The 17,303-nt window shown below is 34.5% G+C and overlaps 1 protein-coding gene across 1 annotated transcript in view; it reads right to left on the bottom strand.

Annotated features, from left to right (window-relative positions):
• Positions 1–10,260, bottom strand: part of LOC131165790 (uncharacterized) — a 30,680-nt gene extending 20,420 nt beyond the window's left edge. Inside the window, exon 1 of the mRNA XM_058123854.1 lies at positions 9,404–10,260. Within this exon, the coding sequence (XP_057979837.1) occupies positions 9,423–10,010 (588 nt within the window). The 5' untranslated portion in view covers positions 10,011–10,260 and the 3' untranslated portion in view covers positions 9,404–9,422. The remainder of the gene's footprint in view (positions 1–9,403) is intronic.
• Between the last annotated feature and the right edge of the window lie 7,043 nt (positions 10,261–17,303).

Raw genomic sequence — 17,303 nt, 5'->3', positions numbered from 1 at the left:
TCTAAAAGAGAACATTCCAGAGCTGTCCCTAATACAAATACCATATCACACATGAACTAAGGGACAAAACAATCCAAAACTATAATTGAATTGACAAGTTCTTTAAAAGCCCACTCGTGTATTTGGGTTTGGGCTCCCTTCTTATGCAGAGAAACTTTCAAGTGAGGAGAACAAAAATTATATCTTTTTTTGAATGTGCACCAATCGCAAGATAGCGGAGAAGGTGAGAAGCAAAAAAGAAGTTTGTGTGCAAAAAATTCTGCTTGCTTCCCCACTGAGCAATCCTGATCAAACTGACGATCAGAGGGCCATTTGTGGTTCAATTTGGCTGAAACTTGGACAATAGGTAAAGAACAACTGACTCTCAATTCTAAACGGAGTGATTTTCATCTAGAAGCCTTCAGATCAGTCATTTCTATTTGTGACAAAAGTTCTATTTTAGGGAAATTTCTTTATTTTTCACATCTTGTTCATCTAGTTTTGCTCCTTTTTCCATTAATGCTATTGTTGTTGAGTTATTTGTAACCGCTGGTGATTGATGGAACTTGGCTTGTAAACCAAGGTGTCATTTGATATCATTGTCAGAAATTACAAAGATGAAACACAAAAAACGAAAACCAAAACCAAAAATAAAAACTAGAAACTAGAAACTAGCAACTAGGAACCCATTTGGTTAATATTTATAAACTAAAACAAATTAAAAACTTTATTAAAAAATGCTCTTTTTCATCCTTAAACCAAATAATATTATAAAAATATTATTAATATGATAGACTTACAAAATAATACACATTAAAAAAAATACTATAATAAAAATAAAAATTATTATAATTATTTTACTTAATTGTTATACTTTCAAAATTTACTTTATAGTAAAAAATCTATTGGACATGACAATTAAAAAATAGTAAAAATATTTTATAATTAGATTTATTGGTATTTTTTAAAATTTAAGAATATTCTTATTTTAATTATATATAAATTCATATGATCATTTTATTTTAGTTTTCATTTAGAAGTGTATAAAATGAATAATTTAATCCAAAAGAATTATTTCTGGATATTAAAATTTTTAATAAGTTACCAAAACAAATGAAAACCATAAAATATGGATTTCAATTTTTTCTTAAATAGTTGAAAACCGACAACAAAAATAGAAAACTAATAACATAAACAAACACGTTTTTGTAATTTGTTTCTTTACTATGCAAAAACAAAAATAAAAAATAAAAAACCATGACGATATCAAATAAGCCCCAAATTTGTTCATAGTGAAATTTTTAATTGGGCTCTATGGACCCAAGGTTTTTACACTTCGATTTGAAGGGATTTTCCACAACAAAAATAGAAAACTAACAACATAAACAAATACGTTTTTGTAATTTGTTTCTTTACTGTGCAAAAACAAAAACAGAAAATAGAAAACAACAACCATACCAAATAAGCCCCAAATTTGTTCACAATGGAATTTTTTAATAGGGCTCCATGGCCCCATGGTTTTTACACTTCGATTTGAAGGGGTTTTCCACATTAAATTTGGTGTTCATTGTTTGCGATAGTATTTTTGTAGCTGCAAAGTTATGTTTGTTGTATTATTGATTCCTCGTAGGTTCTTACAAGCATGGGGGACTAGTTCTTGTTTCAACCCTATCAAATTGGTATCAAAGCTCTCGATTTATTGATTGGGCTTAGCTTGTTTAAATGATGGAGGCAAATACAAATAAAATGGTTTTCTTGAATAGTACAAATTTATCATATGTGAATGGGTAAAATGAAGGATCTATTGTTTGTTTAGAACATGCATCTGTTTGTATTTGCACCTCATAAAGTTGAATTTAAATCTAATGAGGAATAGGAATCTGAGCATCAGCAAGTGTGTGGTTTTATCTGATAATGGACAGAAGACAATATTTACAATCACATTTTCAATGAAACACATGCTAGAACCTTGTGTGACAAACTTGATAATTATATGCCTCAAAAATTGGGAACAACAAGTTGTATTCGCCGAAGCAAATGATGAATTTAAGGTATAAAGAAAGGTTTTCCATATTTGATCACTTGAATTTTGGATTAGTGTCAGGAATGAGCATAAAGTTTGATGAAATTATAGGACTTTGGTTGCTTAATACTTGGGGAGATTCTTGGGAGATATTTCAAATGTCATTTACTAATTCTACCCCCTAATGGTGTGGTATCCATGCAACTTTCCAAGAGTGGTGTTTTGAACGAGGAAGTGAGAAGAAAGGCTCGATGTTCATTTTCACAATATAAGATTTTAGTCGTTGAAAATAGGGGTAAAAGCAAAAATAAAAACTAAAAGAGAAAATACAAAAGTCGAAGCAAGTCTAGATCAAGATCCAAGAATGTTGAATGCTACTACTATGGTAAAAAAGGGTGTATCAAGAAAAATTGCTTCAAGTTGAAAAGAGAGAACAAGGATATTAATGTCAAGCAACACAAGAAAGATCAAGATGACAGTGATTGTGTTTCTACTAACACTTTGGGTGATCTTCTCATTGTTTGTGATGAGAATGTGGTCAATCCTAGTGAGAAGTAATCAATATTGCATGTCATGAGACAAGTTGAGTGATAGATAGTGGTGCTTCAGAACATGGTATACCAAGGAAGGAATTCTTCACATCCTATACTCCAAGAAATTTTGAAATTTTGAAGATGGGAAAAAGTGGCTTGACAAAGTCTATTGGCATGGGAGATGTTTTCTTGGTGACTAATAATGGTATAAAGTTGGTGCTTAAAGATGTTAGACATGTTCCTAAGATTCGTCTAAATTTGATTTTGATTGGGAAATTCGATGATGAAAAGTTCTACAACAACTTTCAATTGAGAAAATGGAAAATTTCAAGAGGCAACTTGATTATGGCTCAAGGACCAAAGTGCTCAAATTGGTATATGATACCGGCTTTGATTTCAAAGGACAGTGTGAATGCAGTGGGGAGTGAAGATACAGCTAACCTATGGCATAGGAGACTTAGTCACATAAGTGAGAAGAGCTGAATTGTTTGGCCAAGAAATATGTGCTTTTTGGAGTGATGAATGAAGAACTACCACATGGCAAAGAAGTAAAAAAGAGTATCCTCCAATAAGAGTCCTTCAAGAAAAGTTGATCTCTTACCATTGGCGCATTTGGTTGTTGTGGTACTTTGAAGGTAAGGTCTCTTGGTGGTGCACTTTATTTTTGTAACCTTTATCGATGATCATTCTAGGAAGCTTTGGGTATATGCCTCGAAGACAAGGAGTCAAGTACTTGATAACAAGGTGTCAAACATCAAAAAACTCCTCCAAGCCACCTTAGTTAAATGATTTCACAGAAATAATGATCAGGACACTGATTTAGAGCATTAAGTGTTTGCTTTCTATTGCAAAATTACCTAGACCCTTTTGTAGTAAGGGACTAAACAAAGCAGCATATGTGATCAATTTGAGTCCTACAATTGCTTTGCAAGGTGAGGTGCCAGATAGGATTTGGTATGGCAAGGATGTATCCAATTATTACTTACGAATTTTTGGCTAGAAAGCTTATTATCATGTTTCAAAAGATAAAACTCAAATTTTGATACGAAGATTCATCGGTGTGTTTTTTGCCAGCTATGGTCACGATGAATTCAGATACAAATTGTATTATCTAGTTGAGAAGAAACTAGTGAGAGGCCAAGATCTAGTGTTCATTGAAAAACAAACCGTTAATCATATTGGTGAGGCAAAGGAGATTGAATCCCATAGAAATTATTACTTAACTGATATACCAATTCAATTTCCACATGCACCAAAACAAGTTGAAACTGATGTTTAAAATAATATGCAAGAAAGGAACAAATAGAATGATCTACAAGATAAAATTGAACTTTTAGATGATCCAACAAATGACATCGTTAGTAAGCAATATAAGACAACTATAGATCTACCAGCAACTCCGCTTAGGAGGTCTAATAGGCATCGTTGACCTTCTCAAAGATACTCCTCTAATGAGTATGTGCTCTGGCCTAATAAGCGAGAACCCGAGTGTTATAAAGAGGCCATTGAAAATGAGGAGACCTTTAAAGGCTCTATCCCTTTATATTTGTATGCTTTATTTGGACTGTTCAGAATATGTTTCTCATCTTTTATTGCATTGCGATTTTGCATGGAAGTTTTGGAATAAGTTATTTAATTATTTTGGACAAAGTTAGGTTTGTTTGAGAATAGTGGAGGAGTTCTTGGTAGTATCTTTTGTGGGGTTTGGTAGGAGGAAGGAAGTTTTGCGTTATGGAATTGTGCTTTAGTTGTAATGTTGTAGGGCTTGTGGAAGAAACGTAATCTACATATTTTTTTCAGGGAAGAAGATCAAATATTGGTTGATGTGGGAGAAAGTGCTTTTTATGGCTTCTTTGTGGTGTATAGGCAATGGAACTTTTAAGGGGATGTGTTTGACAAATGTTCAGCAAGATTGGATGTCCCTTCTAAGGGCATGCAAATTTGAGTTTGTTGTCTTTTGTGTTTTCCTTTTTGTTTTATTTTTCTGGGGATTCTCAAATTTCATTAAAGGAGATGTCTCTCTCCTGATTGTACATTCTTTCTTTATCTAATGAATTTCTTTTTCTATCAAAAAAAAAGGTGAGCAAAAACATAAATGGGTTGATGCAATGCAAGATGAAATAAATTCTTTGCATGGCAACCATACTTTGGAGGGGGTGTGGTTGCCTAAAGGAAAGAAAGCATTGAAGAACAAGTGGGTCTACAAAATAAAGCATGAAGAACATAGTTCAAGGCCTCATTATTAAGCAAGACTAGTTGTTAAAGGCTTCGGTCAAAGAAAGGGCATTGATTTTGGAGACATTCTCTCCTATTAATAAAATTTCCTCTATTCATGTAGTGTTTGGTCTAGCAGCTAGTCTTAACTTGGGAATTGAGCAGATGGACTTGAAGGCTACTTTCCTAAACAATGATGTGGAAGAAGAAATCTACATGATACCAGAACAATTTAAATTTTAAAGTGAAAGGCAAAGAGGATTATGTTTGGAAGCCAAAGAAAAGTTTTTATAGACAAAACAAGCTCCAATACAATGGTACAAGAAGTTTGAGCCAGCTATGAGAGAAGCATGGTTATAGGAAGACTACTTCAGATCATTGTTTATTTGTACAAGAATTCTCAAATAATGATTTTATGTGTATTTGTACAAGAATTCACTAGTAATGATTGTATCATTCTTTTACTCTATGTGCATGATATTCTTATTGCTAGTATAAATGCTTGTAGAATTGATGCTTTGAAGAAACAATTAAGTCCCTTTCCATTAAGGAAACAGGTGCTGCAAAATAGATTTTGGGGATGATGATTAATTGAGAGACCTACAAAGAAGTTGTATCTACCACACGGGAAGTACTTTAGGAAAATGCTTCAATGGTTCCACATGAACAAGGCTAAAGCAGCTAGTAGTCCTATTGCGCCTCATTTCAAATTGAGCACCAAGCAGTATCCCACTAATGAAGAGATGAAGAGAATTTCTTATGTCCTAGTGGTTGGAAGCTTAATGTATGTCATGGTATGTACTAGGCCTGATATAGCTCATGCAGTTGATATAGTTGATACAGTCAGTCATTTTCTCTCAAATTTAGGTAAAGAGCATTAGAACATTGTGAAGTGGATTACAAGATATCTCTATGGTACCTAAAACTTGAGACTTCCCTTTGATAAGGATAAACTTGTGTTAGCTTAACAGATGCAGACTTGGCAAAAGATATTGATTATTACATGTCTACTTCAAGATATTAGATTAACTTTGCAGGGGGAGCTATCGCATGGCAATCAAGGTTGCAAAAGTACGTTGCACGTTGAACTACAAAGGCAAAGTTTGTTGTAGCAACCGGAGCATGTAAAGAGTTGCTCTGAATGAAGAATTTTATTCAAGAGCTTGGTTTCAAGCAAAAGAGGTACATGTTGTCCTACAACAACCAAAGTGCCATTCACCTTAGTAAGAATTCTACCTTTAATTCGAGGTCGAAGCATATTGACATTCAATATCATTGGATATGCAGTGTGTTAAGCTATAACTTGTTAAAACTTTAAAAAATTCATATAGATGATAATGGTACTGATATGTTGGAAAAGCCACTACCAAGGGAGATACTTGATAACATCTTTTGATCATCGGGATGACGAATTCCCTCACATAGTCGTGAGGGGGAGATTCGTTGGGTTTAGGCTCACTTCCTAGGTAGAGAATGGCCCAAGTTCTTCAAAAGGCAACTTTGTCTCCCTTAAGTGAGAAGAACGAATATTAGGTTTTTTATTTTTTGAATGGGCATGAGCTGCAAGAGAGTGGAGAAGGTGAGAAGCAAAAGAAAAGTTAGTGTGTAGAAAATTTTTCTTGCTTTCCCATTGTGCAATCTTGATCAAAATAATGACCAAAGGGTCATCTGGGGTTCAATTTGGCTGAAATTTGGCAAGCAAGTAGAGAACAACTGGTTCTCAATTCTTAATGGTGTGAGTTTCGTTTAAATACCTCTAGGTCAGTTGTTTCTATTAGTGACAGCAGGTCTGCTTCAAGAAAATTTCTTCGTTTTTCTCATCTTGCTCACCTAGTTTTGCTCCTTTGTCATTAATGCTATTGAGTTGTTTGTAACCATTGGTAATTGCTGGAACTTGTAAACCAAATGTGTTCATAGTGGAATTTTTTGGTAGGGCTCTCTAGCCCCATGGTTTTTACTCTTCTATTTGAAGAGGTTTTCCCCATTGAATTTGGTGTCCATGGTTTGTGATAGTATTTTTGTAGTAGCATGTTTTATTTTTTGTTTTAGTTGCCTCCTCACAAGTTCTTACAAGCAGGGGATCAGTTCTTGTTTTAGCCCTATCAGCACATTTCCTTCTCTTTCCTTAAAATCAGCGATTTAAAAGGCTTATGAGGTGCACCATGAGTTTTGAGGCTTGAATGCCCCAAGGCATAGTGTAAAAGGCGAAAGTCCCAAAAGGCATACACATTTTGGAGTTAGGTGTACACATAGGCAAAAAAAATTGGCATTTTACATCTCTATAGAAAAGGTGTACGCGAACCTATTCGTGCAAGTTACAAAAAGGCAGCTTCCCTCAAAGAATACTCTCCTTCCCTTGATTGACCTTCTCTGACAAGACTCCTTCAACACAAAGACTGGGTTGTCGACTCTCTTCAGCCGATCAAGCATCACGACCATGGGTTGTCGTCCTTCTGACGAGACTCTTCCAACATGACAACTAGGTTGTCGTCCCTCCAATGAGATTCCTCCAACACGACGATTGGGTTGTCATCTCTCTCTCTCTCGCGACCTGCTTTGATCATCAACCAACCTTAAATCTCCTCCAGTTTTGCACTTTCTTTGATCAAGAGATCTCAACTTCTCTCACAATTATTCCATTCAAAGTTATGAGAGAGAGAGAGAGAGAGAGAGAGAGAGAGGCATGAGGAGAGTTGACTGAGTCCACTTCTTTAATCCAGAAATGCAGTGTTTGGAATAAAATATTTAAGTTTTGGATGGGCACATGGCACTAACCCTTTAATTGATGGGCAAACACCGACACAACCAATTGACTTTAGACTCTTTTAAGTTATTTTTCAGAAGTAAAATTTAAAGAACTTGTTTTACTTTAATTAGCTAATAAAATTCATATTATTTTTAGTATGTATAATTTATTTATATGGTTTTTTAAATAAAAATTTTAATTTCTCAAAAGGCTTACGCTGAGGCGCCTTATGCATTCGCCTTTTAAAACACTACTTAAAATTATAAAAGGAATGGAAATCCCATGAATGATAACCACCTGCAAGAAATAAAAAGAAGCAATCATAACATTATGCATAGAAAAAAAGTTCAAAAAGACAAGAAGCCAAAATTAAGAAACATTTCTCCAATAAGTGAATAGTATCAACGCTACCAACCTTGTATCAAGCACAAGGGAAAAAACCAAGTATGATATATTAGAGACAAACTTCTTACTAATTGCATTAGTATAGTAAACACTTCTTTGGTATCTCCCCCCCCCCCCCCTCTCCCGAGGCAAAACAAAAAGGATGACAAGTGACAAGTATTTATTCTTAATAACCTTGTGCCAAAAAGCTGCATATATCTAAAAAATACCTCAGTGTTTATTATCCTATTCCCACTAGAGAAATATATTTGGACACCAAGTTCTCAAGTCGTAAACCCTCTTTCCAACTCAGACCTCCTAACTATATCACAATTTTCCCCTTTTAATACTTTTTGTACTCGACCATAAAAAAAATCTCTCATAAGTCTCTCTAACCTCTCAACTACATTAATATGAATTCTAAAGAAAGAAAAAACAAATGGAAATACTTGAAAGACAGTTTTAGCAAGCAACACATGACCCTCTTAAGGAAATACAAACCTTCTTGTGAGCCTCTAATCTTCAACCAACTCCCTCAACCCCCAAATCCCCAAAAGACATAGATCTAGGATTATCCCATAAAGGAAAATACATGGAATACAAATGGTCAAGACAAAATAGTACAACCTAATTAAAATGTAGGCACCTCCATCTTGCACAAATCCATATTGATCCTTGCAACATCACTATTAGCCATATTAATTTTGAATCCTAAAATTTTTCAAAGGATTTTTAGTATGCAAGAACTTTCAAGAATTTCTCAAGATTACCCTTCAAAAAATAAGATGTCATCAGCAAACTGAAAGATGGGAAAATGTAAGCTCATCCTACTGATCCAAACTTCAGCCCTTTAATCACACCCAATCTCTAAGCATACAAGACCATATTTCTCAACAATAAATCCTGTGTAAGCAATAAAAGGAGAAAGAAGATCCCAGACTTGACACTGGAGGCTCTAAAACAATCATTATGCTACTCATTCACAATATAGATATTTTCATAGAAGCAACATCTTAGTCATTTCCTCCAAAACAACCCAAAACCCTTCCGCAATACTCTGTCCAAGAAATCTCAACAATCTTATTATAAGCTTTCACAAAATCCAATAAACAACACCCATATTGTCTTCTTTAGTTGGCAAACACTCTTTCTTTCTAAATAAAATTTTTTTTGTTATCTAAAGTCTAAAGAAGATCCACAATCCTTCCATTTGCAATCCTTCCTAAACTCGGGCATCGCCAATTTTTTTACTGTAAACTCTGAGAACACCATATTTCATGTGTACACAAAATTGTTTCTTAGGGCAGCCAAACAAGAGTAAGAATAGGCATTCGCCTTGTGCAACCTCACTACCAATAGCCTTACAAGCAAATCAAAATTCAGGGGAAAGATAGGCTGGGCCATAATAAATCTCATAAAAAAAAAGAGTGACAAAGTTCAGTGGTTTCTATATAATTCCAACAAATTAAACATAGCTTAGAACCTGCATACAAATAAGTAAGGAGTGAGTGAACAAGCCCTGACCTCAAAAAAATCAATCAAACTAACGATTCCGCTCAGCAGGCAAAGGCCGATTGAACCCGCCTCTTCTATTCATATACTGCCGCGGCTGCCGCTTCGTCACAGCTCTCACGCCACTGACATCGGCACCCGGCACTGGCTTCCCTTTCGTAGAATCAAAGCCAACAGGGATCCCCATCCTCTTCATAAGCTCAATCTCATCAGCGTCAACATCGACATCGCCACCGTCGCCCTCAGCGGAGCCCCGTTGCTTCTGCTGCTGTTGTTCCCTCGCAATGCCGTCCACAAAGTCGGAGACTGCAGCGGCGGCAGCACGCTGGCGGTCCTTGTCGCCATCATCGTGGCGGTGGCGTTTCCGAGGAGGGTCGGCGGAAGGAGAGCGGTGGCGGTGGTGGCGGCGGTGGCGATCTGGGGAGCGGGAGTGGGAGCGGTGGCGGTCCGGGGAGCGAGTTCGGGAACGGGTGTGGCGGGATCGGATACGGTCCGGTGAACGGGAGCGTTTGTTGCGGCTGCGTTCACGGTCTCGATCATCCTTTTCTTTTCTTCTATCTCTTTCTCGTTCACGATCTCGTTCGCGATCTCGGTCGCGGCCCTTATCCCTGTCTCCCATCTTCAGCTCCGGCTCTACTGCACCTACTCCTAGCGGCGCAATGCTTCATACTCTTTCGGAGGCCGTACTGTAGGGGTTTCTTGAAAAGTGGAAACCCTGGTACGGGAGAGAGGGTCGGAGGATCCGGGCATCTATGCAAATATTGCAATATTGATGACGTTAAATTCCAAGAACACCCGTGAGTGGATTTTTTTTTTTTTTTCAAATAAACCGCAAGAGGTAAATTGCAAATGAACAACGCAAACGGCAGGAATTAACCCTGACTTATTGAAGTTATCAGTATATTCTAAGGCTCGCCCTTATCACACGGTCATATGTTTGGAGATACCAGGAGTTTTTTTAATCGACCAGCTCATTGGTTGGTTGTTGTTTCTAATTTTTTTTTATATTTTAAAATTTATAATGTTGCTATAACAAAATCATCATTATCAAAAAAATTATTGAAATGGATGTTACAATTACCATAAAACAAATAAATAGATAAAAGATAATGTAAAAAAATCAAAATAAAAAATAATAATTGTAAATTAATTGAAAGATAATAAAAAATCATTGTAAGTCTATTACTTTTTACAAATTGGAATAACCAATAAAAAACAAAAATAAAAATAACATTGTTTTCCATTACAAAAAAAGTGACACCAATTATTGAAAATCATAATATTGGTTATTATAATTATCCCATAACTTTGGAGCAATTTCATCATGCTTATGAGCCACGGTATATAATTATGATGGGTAGTATCATTTTCAATTCCAGGGGGCATTTACATTCCTGATCATATCTTCTTCTTCTTCTTCAAACTCCCCAAATAAGTCATCTTGACAAGCATTCATTTCAATAAAATTGTGTACAATAAAACATGAAATTGCAATAAGCTTTTCTTTCCTAATGATATACCTATGCATTTTTTAAAGTGTTGGAAATTTGGCTTTTAAAATCCCGAAACATCTTTCATGGCATTTTGTAAAGAAAAATGTCTGCAGTTAAATAATTTTGCTGAACCTTTTGGTTTCCTCTTCCTCTATAATCTTTCAAATGATTTTCTCTCCTTAATATGGTGAAAGAAATTAATCTACTCATTTTTGTGTATCCAAAGTCAACAGGATATATTTTCTGGCATAAAACAAAAAAGTGTACGAGATTTCATAAAATCAAAACAACAATGAATTATAAGTTTGAATTAATACATTGTGAAGGCATGGAAAATTGATTTTCATGTTTTGATACAATTTCCAAGAAGATTATTGAATTATTTGTAGTTTCCACCCATCCAATCATCCAAAAGGTGTAAAGTATGTTAAATGAACATTCTATATTGACTCATTTTTTTCCCCCATATGAAATTTGTTTGTCACTAAAAAAATGAATAGCAAGATGAGTTCCATCTATGAGTCCTATATAATCCTGTTTATAATAAAAATATATTTTTGAAACATAAATACATACTTTGCCTAATGAAATTAATGAAAAATATCATTCAACTAGCATGCCTCAAAATATGGAAAATATTTTGAAATGATAGTGTATCTATGGAAAAACTATCAAATGATAGGGGTTTGATAAATTTTTTTTGCAAGTCGATTTATTGCATCAAAGATTTAATGAAATACTTGGATATAATCCATATAAAATGTCAAAATTGTCCAACGTTATCACAAACACTATCGGTATGTCTAATAGTCTTTAAAAAATTGAGTTTTTTCCTTTTTTAAATTTTATTTATATTAAAATATTAAATAATAATTGGATGAGAACTTTATTTCTTACTTTGATGCGTGGGTAAAATTCGATGAACCATCCAGCAAGTTTTGCATGATGGACGTGAGACTTGCATAGTGGAGCAAGAAGTATATTATTTTTAAAAATATAATAGCTGGGAAGTGTCCTTTCTCAAAAGTTGAGGTGTGGACTGTGGGGTGCCCTTCCCTTGAGGGGATCATTGTAGGGTGTCCTTCCTTCCCTTTTCCCATCAACCTTTATTATTAATTCTCCTTAAATATTAATGTATGAATTTGAAATAATATTTAAATAACGTAATGCAAAGAAATGGGATGTCCTAAAATCTATCTTTCATGAACTTTTCTAATTTTAAAACACATGTTTTAACAAATATTTTCACGGAATTAAAAAAAAATACATTTAAAATAACATTCTTGAACATTTTATTTTCAAAATGAAATCTTTAATTCATGAAATCTATTTTTTTTTGTTTCTTTTTTTATAAAATTTTAAAAATACACACAAGATGCATGTAGAAATTCAGAGTCTAGAAATTCATAGAGTGAAGACAAAAAGAGAAGGAGATTTCAAAATTGTGTATTTCTTGGTGTGAAGATTACACTATACAAGGGCTCCTATTTATACAAATTCTCTACAGACAAATTACACCAATTTAGCCTGATCAATTACCTATAATCAAGTCAAATCAATTAATAATATCAATCTTAACAAATCAACCCTTATTTGCTTCTTTGACCAATCTCAATAGTGATTCTTTATTATCAATCTTTAGTGTAAAATCTCTCATATCCTTGACACTCCCCCTCAAGTTGGGGTGGACATTAATGACACTCAACTTGTTCGGTAGATGGTTGAATTGAGTAGGTCAAAGATGAGAGTTATGCTGTATTCCCAAGAGGGAGGTAAATTGGGTATAAAAAAAAATTCCTAGGTCGGGTATCCTAATTTAAACACAATCAGTAATTCACAACCTAGGGTCTTACTAGCAATCTCAAAGCAATAACAATTTAAATAATAAAAATATTTAAGCAAGCACAATAATCACAATAACATAAATGAAAGCATACAAGAGCGGAAATTAAATAGAGTAGGGAAGAGAAAGCGTATACGCCGAATTTTTAACTAGGTTCGGCAAACCCGCCTACGTCCTCGCCTTGGACAACATACCCAAGGATTTCACTATCCTCTCCTTCAAATCAGGCGAAGCTTCCCGTTACAATATGTTGCTTACACAAGGTGTAGCTACCTCTTTACAATCCGCTGCTTCCATACGAGGCGTAGCTACCTCACCACGATTCACAATCCGAACAGCCAAAACAAATTATATAAAAATATTTTTACGTACAATCAGATGCTTCTTAAAAAACTAATGTGTACAATTTGAAGCACTAAATGCACTCTCATATGATTTTTAAAAGAGATTTTCAAAAAGAAATGTAGGAGAAGTAGGATTTGAAGCTCAAAATAGAGTTTTAATATGAATGGGAATCAATGAGCATGCAAGTATGCTCCCAAATAAATTTTCTAACATTTTTTAAATGTTTAGGCATGTATTTATAGGCCAAATCCTCATTTAGTCGTTGTATGGCCGTTAGGGGGAAGAAATAATATTATATTTGGAAAACTAGCCATTTTTCGGCCATTAACGTCATTCTGCCCAGTACACTCATTGACTAGTCCATGCACTCATTGAATAGACAACACCTAACACTCATCGACGAGTCTTGCCCTGGGTTTTCACCGCGAACACCCTTAAGTGTTTTGGACATAACTTTTTCTATACTATTTCAAATTGAACGTTCTTGGTATCAACAGAAAGCTAAAAGAAAATCCTACAACGTTTATGTTGAATACTTTTCAAGATAAGGAGTGATTTATAAAGAAAAGGGCTTATCAATGTGATTGAAGAAACATGAAGGGGTTTTTTTTCTATGCACACCTTTCAACATGTTGGGCATTACTTTTTCTAAAAAAACTCCAAATAGGGCGTTCTTGATATCAAAATAAATCTAAAATAAAATCTCACAATTTTCATGTTGAACATATTTTAAGATGAGAACTTATTGATCGATAAAATTGCTTATCAAATGCAACGGTAGAAACATGAAAGAGATTTTGAAAAACTTGTTTTGAAGTTTTTCATTCCAAAAATAATTTTTGCCTTTTTTTATTTTCAAAACCAATTTAAACCTTTTGGTATAAGTTTAACTTTTTGAATAAAAGGTTTTCATCAAAATCTTGGGTCCTAAGGTCAATTTAAGGTCTTGTTCATTTTGAGAGATTGAGAGAGAGCTTCAAATTAAACCACATGAGCATGCATGCACAAATGAAACCTAATTTACCATTACAACTTAAAAGCAAATAAATTTTCATGCTTTACTCCTTTGCAATCCCATGAAATACGCCGATTGGTGTGCTCATTTAGGTGCTCTTTACGGCTTCCATTCTGTCACTTGTGCTTACAGACATATAAACCTGTTCACACTCAATACACAAGTGAGATATTATTGTTTGTCATTATCAAAAAAGGGATCGGATTCAAAAAGTTAACAATCTCCCCCGTTTTAATGATAACAAACAAAAGAGCAAAATTTAGGTTCGCCTGATAAGGCTCCCTCTAACAATATGCATAAATCAAAAAGATATTCAACACGGGTCATATTCAAACATGAAGACTTCAAATTTTTTCAAGATGAGCATTTGAGTACAGTTTGGTCAATGTGTAGTTTATGTTGAAGCTACTTTGAAAAAAATATTCAATTAAGCACATTTATCATTTTTCTATTTGTGAAAAACAAAAGGACATAGAGAAAAGAATAATAATTTTGCTCATAAAACATCTCCCCCTTTTTGTCATCAGCAAAAGGGCTAATAAAATTTCTTTTTAAATAAGAAGACCATATAAAGCAGCAAAGCCATTAAGTTTTTTTTTTTTAAATTCACAGCACAAATGATTTTAATTACCAACTACTGCATGTCATGAATTCCATTTAAACACACAAGCAAAATAAAAGATATAACCTATATGAGTTTAGTTCTTGCTAAAAACAATGTTTACAAAAAATTCCCCCTTTGATATTACCAATGAGTGTTGGGGACAATGCTTGCTGAAATAGAAACTTTAAAGATCATGCAAGTTATGTTTTTCTGGTAGTCATTTAAGCACAAACAATTTATATACTAACCAAAAAAATGCAATCATATAGATCCAAAAAAGTATCAGAAGAATTTAAAACATGAATCATATGGCAAATTCAAAATGTAGAGACCCGGGGAAATAATAATAATAATAAAGAAAAAGGGAAAATTGGTTTAGTGCAAGACCAAACTGTCGACGGTGTGGTAAGCTTAGAGAAAACCGTCGACGATTTTGAATTACCAAGGCTTAGTAAAGGTAAAACAGTAAAAATCGGTTTGGTTAAAAACCAAATCGTCGATGGTTTTGGTAAGCTCAGAGAAAAATGTTGACGGTTTTGAATTACCGAGGTTTAGTAAAGGTAAAACAGTAAAAATTGGTTTGGTTAAAAATAAAACTGTCTACGATTTTAAGAAAACTGTCGACAGTTTTGTCTGGGGCAGTAGCTTATAAGTAGGCTCTCTCTCTCTCTCTCTCTCTCTCTCTCTCTCTCTCTCTCTCTCTCTCTCTCTCTTAATGAGAGCAGATTTGTGGTTTGGGCTTCCTAGGCACTACTCCAGGGATAAGATAAAGGGAATAGATTATGTCAATTATTTTTAGAAAATTTAACCGATTAAATTGTAGTATTTGATTACAAAAAATTTTGAAATTATTATTATATGTATGTTTTGGGAAAGATTGGGTATTTGAGTTTCAGAAAAGCCCTAGAGATGATTATACCATTATTTTCAACAGATGAATATAGTTATCCAAGGCAAACTATTGTGTTATGAATTATCACTCAAATTGTGTGGCATGAGTGATGAATATGTTACAGCATAAATAAACCTATTAGAATATTTTATGAAAAATATACTGCAAAGTATAGTTTTACATAGAATTATGATATGATAGATTTTTACAAAGTTATGAAATAACAGTTCAGATGACTTAATGTCGAATTCAGTTCAGACGACTTTACGTCGAATTTAGTTCAGACAACTTATGTCGAGATATGAAATGACAGTTTTATACGGAGATATGATATATCAGAATTATGCAGATTATGAAAATGAAATCAAGTTACAGTTTTATTATATATGAATAGTATAATATGGTATAAGAACCCTGATGGACCAATTACGTTCAGAGCACGGTACCGTAGCTAGCTAGATCAGTCACTGCCACCACACTACTCAGATAGAGTGTTGGTGTATGGATAATAGATTGAGCTAGTGAAGAGTAGTGTACCCCCTGGTAGTCAGGACCAGGCTGGGTAGCCAATTGTACTTATAAACGCGTTATGTTTGGCTTAGCATGGTAGGCCAGCCATTGCTAAGTCTTGCCTACAGGCTGTATAACTCGATCATGTGGGGTTATTACATGATATTATACGATTGTCCATTCAAGGGAAAATTCTTTTATGTATAAAAATAACAGATGATTTGCATATACCGAGAAACTTATTACAATAAAGTATGTTTATGCTGAAAAATATGTATTTTCCAAACACACACACACACACACACACACACATATATATATATATATATATATATATTGTCACGCCCCGAACCCGCGGATTGGGCCCCAAGTGTGAATTTAATAACCTAACCTGTCTCTGTATCAATTAAAAACATATATGATATTACACTGAAGGAGGGTCCGAACCCATGGGGTACATGTATATCCTATACGCATTCACATACACATACATACACATCACATACACAGCGAAAATGCTCTTTCTAATACATACAACGTACCATACCAGAGTTTATACATAACTAGCTCCAAAATACAGTACGTACCCTGGGTGTCTACAAAACCCAACAATGACAATCTGGTTGCAAAATCCATACTTACGCAAGTATGCAGCTAACCAACAACCACGCTCCTGTTACGCTAGGACACTAGTGACAACTATTCGAAGGACCTAAAAAACATTTGTATAATCAGGGTGAGACACCTCTCAGTAAGGAAGAAACAAGTTATATCAGTATGTGGCATACAAGTGTTATTTCGACATAAAACATAACATGATACAGTTCCAGTATTTTCACAATCTAGTTCCAATACATACGATACAAAACATACAGTCAGTGTCATCACACTCTTCTGCTAAAACCAGCCACATTACAGGGAGCACCTGATAACCTAGCATTAGCCGAAGCCCCACAGAGATATCGTTGCTAATACGGTGTCCACTCACACTCATTGGTGACCAACTGGAACAAACAGGTGATATTTCACACCCTCGGATATAAAGTCGGATACTCTCGCCCATGGTATTTAATCGAGACATGGTGTTTGCCCACAGTAATTAGCCAAGACGTGGCAATTTCACAAAACCTGGAACATTTTGGAACTCATGTTCCTATACCTCTCAGCTTACGGTAATTAGTCGTCATGAATGTTTTCACACACCTGGAAC

Source organism: Malania oleifera, chromosome 10, assembly GCF_029873635.1.
Source record: "Malania oleifera isolate guangnan ecotype guangnan chromosome 10, ASM2987363v1, whole genome shotgun sequence".
NCBI lineage: Eukaryota > Viridiplantae > Streptophyta > Magnoliopsida > Santalales > Ximeniaceae > Malania > Malania oleifera.
The sequence above is the reverse complement of the archived record's forward strand: the minus strand, read 5'-3'. Positions and strand labels throughout refer to the sequence as shown.